Source organism: Grammomys surdaster, unplaced genomic scaffold, assembly GCF_004785775.1.
Source record: "Grammomys surdaster isolate TR1022 unplaced genomic scaffold, NIH_TR_1.0 903, whole genome shotgun sequence".
Taxonomy (NCBI): Eukaryota; Metazoa; Chordata; class Mammalia; order Rodentia; family Muridae; genus Grammomys; species Grammomys surdaster.
This window is the reverse complement of record NW_021605322.1, coordinates 11856-17137: the sequence shown is the minus strand read 5'-3', so window position 1 is coordinate 17137 and position 5282 is coordinate 11856. Positions and strand designations below refer to the sequence as shown.

General features: G+C 40.1%; 1 gene segment (V, D, J or C); it reads left to right on the top strand.

Moving 5' to 3' along the window:
* Positions 1 to 369: 369 nt before the first annotated feature.
* LOC114634194 lies at positions 370 to 927 on the top strand. The segment is given in 2 exon segments: positions 370 to 487; positions 611 to 927. Coding segments are annotated over 2 exon segments (414 nt in total).
* Positions 928 to 5282: the final 4355 nt, after the last annotated feature.

Sequence of the window (5282 nt, the reverse complement as noted above, 5' to 3'; positions counted from 1 at the left end):
AAAAATCCAGAAAAAATAACAACAAAGCTGAATGGTCTCAATAACATCTACAGCAACTTGTGAAAAGATCCTGTAATTATTAATGTATTGTATAGAACTATATCATATCTGTCAAATCCATCCATGGAAGGAAACAGAACAATGAAATTCTACATTGAAAATGACAGAAATCTAAATAAGCTGCAACTCTTACTGGTGCTATTATTTGTTGTTCAAAGAGAAGCACATTCCCAACAAACAAACCTGTACTTCCTCTCTGATATGATTCAAAGAGGACCACAGGTCTGTAATGAGTCATTAACTTGACCAGTCTTGAGTCTGAGCTCCACCTTTGCTGATTTGCCTATGGCTAGAGCTCAGCCCACTGTCCTGAAGGGCTTCTTCATATTCATGTCAAGCCTTGTGCTAGAATCAGGTTTATACAGGTCACACACAGACATGACAGCTCCCACTCAGCTTCTGGGGTTACTGCTGCTCTGGCTTATAGGTAAGGAAGACATCATTGAAAATTTATTCATAAGAATGGGGTCAGTGCTGCCTGGTCTCCATGAAAGTTCTCTTCTAGCAGGATTCATTGTAATGGAATTTATTTTTAATTTTCAAATCTCAGGAACCAAATGTGACATCACGATGACCCAGACTCCAGCCTCCCTGTCTGCATCCCTGGGAGAAAGTGTAACCATCACATGCCAGGCAAGCCAGGACATTGGTAAAAGTTTATTGTGGTATCAGCAGAAATCTGGGAAACCCCCTAAGATTCTGATCTATACTGCAACCAACTTGGCAGATGGGATTTCATCAAGGTTCAGTGGGAGTGGATCAGGTACACAGTTTTCTCTCAAGATCAGCAGCCTGCAGCCTGAAGACACTGCAATCTATTACTGTTGTCAGGGTTACTGGTTATACCCACAGAGATTCAAACTATGACATAAATCACCCAGGGAAGCAGAAGTGAGAGCCCAGGCTGCCCTAATTGTTCCTCCTAGAGTGTCCAGCTGATAAGTATATGTCTCTTGGCCAGGATATAAATTGCCCTTTCAGTAAAATGGACTATACATTCTGAAATTTAAAAAAAAAATCTGTTCCCCATAACAATTTGTGTGTAATTTGTGTGTTTTTTTTTTATTGGATGTTTTATTTACATTTCCTATGTTGTCCCCTTACCCCATCCCCCGCCCACCCAGGAACCCCCAATCCCCTCACCCCTCCTCCTTCTTCTCTGTGGATGTAACCTCTATCTACACCCCCACTCCCACCTCTCCCCCCTCAAAATTCCCACCTCCTGGGACATCCAGCCTTCATGAGGTCAAGGTTCTCTTCTTCCACCTATGCCCAGCAGGGCCCTCCATTCTTACATATTCAACTGAAGCGCTGGATCCCTCCCTAAGTGCTCCCAGGCTGGTGGTTTAGATCCTGGGAGCTGTGGTTGGTTGGTATTGTTGCTCTCCTCATGGTGCTGCAAATTCTTTCAGCTCTCCTTCAGTCTTCACTCTAACTCCCTTATTGAGAACCCCATGATCAGTTCAATGGCTAGTTGTGAGCATCTGCCTCTGAGTATGTCAGACTCTTGAAGACCTCTGAGGAGATATCTATATCAGGCTCTTATCAGCATGCACTTCCTGACTTCCACATCAGCATCTACCTTTGGTGATTGCACATGGGATAGATACTCGGGTGGAGTGGTCTTGAAACGGCTCCTCCTTCAGCTTCTGTCTCTCACTTTGTATCCATATTTGCTCCCTTGAGTAATTTGTTGCTCCTTCTAAGAAGGACCGAATCACCCCCACTTGGTCTTCCTTCTTTATGGGCTTCATGTGGCGTGTGAGTTGCATCTTGGGCATTTCAAGGTTCTGAGCTAATATCCAATAATCAGTAAGTGAATACCATGTGTGTTCTTTTGTGATTGGCTTACCTCACTCAGGATGATAATTTCTAGTTCCATCCATTTACCTAGGAACCTCTCGAATTCGTTGTTTTTAATAGCTGAGTAATACTCCATTGTGTAAATATATCACATTTTTTTAATCCATTACTCAGTTGAAGGACATCTGTGTTATTTCCAGCTCCTGGCTATTATAAACAAGGCTGCTATGAACATAGTTGAGCATATGTCCTTGTTATATGTTCGAGCATCTTCAGGGTATATGCCTAGGAGTGGTATAGCTGGATCCTCAGGTAATGCTATGTCCAATTTTCTGAGGAACCGCTGCACTGATTTCCAAAGTGGTTGCACCATCTTGCAGTCCCACCAACAATGGAGGAGTGTTCCTCTTTCTCCACACTCTCGCCAGCATCTACTATCACATGAGTTTTTAATCTTAGCCATTCTGACTGGTGTGAGATGGAATCTCAGGGTTGTTTTGATTTGCATTTCCCTGATGACTAAGGATGCTGAACATTTCTTTAGGTGCTTCTTAATGCTCTTCAAACTATTCGACAAAATAGAGACAGAAGGAAGACTACCCAATTCGTTCTATGAATTAGGTCTTCCTTGAAGGTCTGATAGAATTCAGCACTAAAACCATCTGGTCCTGGGCTTTTTTTAGTGGGGAGACTTTTAATGACTGCTGCTATTTCCCTAGGGGTTATGGGACTATTTAGATGGTTTATCTGCTCCTGGTTTAACTTTGGGACCTGGTATCTGTCTAGGAAATTGTCCATTTCTTCCAGGTTTTCCAGTTTTGTTGAGTATAGGCCTTTTTAGTAGGATCTGATGATTTCTTTAATTTCTTCAGTTTCTGTTGTTATGTCTCCCTTTTTAGTTCTGATTTTATTAATTTGTATACTGTCTCTGTGCCCTCTGGTTAATCTGGCTAACGGTTTATCTATCATATTGATTTTCTCAAAGAACCAACTCCTGGTTTATTGATATTTTGTATTGTTCTTTCTGTTTCTATTTGGTTGATTTCAGCCCTGAGTTTGATTATTTCCTGCCTTCTACTCCTCCTGGGTGTATTTGCTTCCTTTTGTTCTAGAGCTTTTAGTTGTGCAGTCAACTTGTTAGTGTGTTCTCTTTCAAGTTTCTTTTTATAGGCACTTAGAGCTATGAGTTTTCCTCTTATCACTGCCTTCATGGAGTCCCACAAGTTTTGGTATGATGTGTCCTCATTTTCATTGAATTCTAAAAAGTCTTTAATTTCTTTCTTTATTTCTTCCTTGACCAAGTCATCATTGAGTAGAGAGTTGTTCAGTTTCCAGGTGCACATGGGTTTTCCATTAGTTTTGTCATTATTAAAGACCAGTCTTATTCCGTGCTGATCTGATAAGATGCAAGGGATTATTTCAATCTTTTTGTATGTGTACAGGCCTGCTTTGTGACAAATAATATTGTCTATTTTGGAGAAGGTACCATGAGGTGCTGAGAAAAAGGTATATTCTTTTGTTTTAGGATGAAATGTTCTATAGATGTCTGTTAAGTCCATTTGGTTCATAACTTCTGTTAATGTCAAAGTGTCTCTGTTTAGTTTCTGTTTCCATGATCTGTCCATTGCTGAGAGTGGGGTGTTGAAATCCCCCACTATTATTGTATGAGGTGTAATGTGTGTTTTGAGCTTTAGTAAAGTTTCTTTTATGTATGTAGGTGCCCTTGCATTTGGAGCATAGATGTTCAGAATTGAGAGTTCACCTTGGTAGATTTTTCCTTTGATGAGTATGAAGTCTCCTTCCTTATCTTTTTTGATTAATTTTGGATGAAAGTCGATTTTATTTGATATTAGAATGGCTACTCCAGCTTGTTTCTTGGGACCATTGGCTTGAAAAATTGTTTTCCACCCTTTTATTCTGAGGTAGTGTCTGTCTTTGTCACTGAGGTGCGTTTCTTGTATGCAGCAAAATTCTGGGTCTTGTTTGTGTATCCAGTCTGATAGTCTGCGTCTTTTTATTGGGGAATTGAGACCATTGATGTTAAGAGATATTAAGGAAAAATGATTGTGGCTTCCTGTTATTTTTGCTATTAGAGCTAAAGTTATGTTTGTATAGTTATCTTCTTTTGGGGTTGTTGGAAGATTACTTCCTTGCTTTTTCTAGGTTGTAGTTTCCCTCCTTGTGTTGGCATTTTCCATCAATTATCCTTTGAAGTGCTGGGTTTGTGGGAAGATATTGTGCAAATTTGGTTTTGTCATGGAATATCTTGGTTTCACCATCTATAGTGATTGAGAGTTTTGCTGGGTATAGTAATCTGGGCTGGCAATTGTGTTCTCTTAGGGTCTGTATGATGTCCGTCCAGGCTCTTCTGGCTTTTATAGTCTCTGGTGAGAAGTCTGGTGTAATTCTTATAGGTCTGCCTTTGTGTGTTACTTGACCTTTTTCCCTTACTGCTTTTAGTATTTTTTCTTTGTTTTGTGCATCTGATGTTTTGATTATTATGTGACGGGAGGTATTTCTTTTCTGGTCTATTCTATTTGGTGTTCTGTAGGCTTCTTGTATGTTTATGGGCATCTTGTTCTTTAGGTTAGGGAAGTTCTCCTCAATAATTTTGTTGAAGATATTTACTGTCCCTTTAAGTTGGGACTCTTCATTCTCATCTATACCTATTATCCTTAGGTTTGGTCTTCTCATTGTGTCCTGGATTTCCTGGATTTCCTGGATATTTTGAGTTAGGAGTTTTTTGCATTTTGCATTTTCTTTGACAACTGTGTCAATATTTTCCACCGTATCTTCTGCATTTGAGATTCTCTCTTCTATCTCTTGTATTCGGTTGGTGATGCTTGTGTCTATGACTCCTGACCTCTTTCTTAAGTTTTCTATTTCCATGGTTGTCTCCCTTTGAGCTTTCTTTATTGTTTCTATTTCCATTTTCAGATCCTGAATGTTTTTGTTTAATTCCTTCTTTGTGTTTTCTTGCATTTCCTTAAGGGATTTCTGTGATTCCTCTTTAAGGGCTTCTATCTGTTTACTTGTACTCTCCTGTATTTCTTTATAATCCTCTATCATCATCATGAGAAGTGATTTTAATTCTGAATCCTGCTTTTCAGGTGTGATGGGGTGTTCAGGGCTTGCTATATTTGGAGAACTGGGAACTGATGATGCCAAGAAACTTTGGTTTCTGTTGCTTATGTTCTTGAGCTTGCCTTTCGCCATCTGGTTAACTCTAGTGTTGCCTGCCCTCACTGTGTAAGACTGGAGTCTGTATTTCCAGTTATCTTGCTTGTTGCAGAGCTCCTCAGAGTCCAGATGTCTCTGTAGTCTTATGATTCTAATCTTGTTGTCTGCTGCTCTGATTGCAGTGGCTCCTCTGCTGCTCTGAGTGCAGTGGCTCCTCTAGGATGACTCAGGAGTCAGTA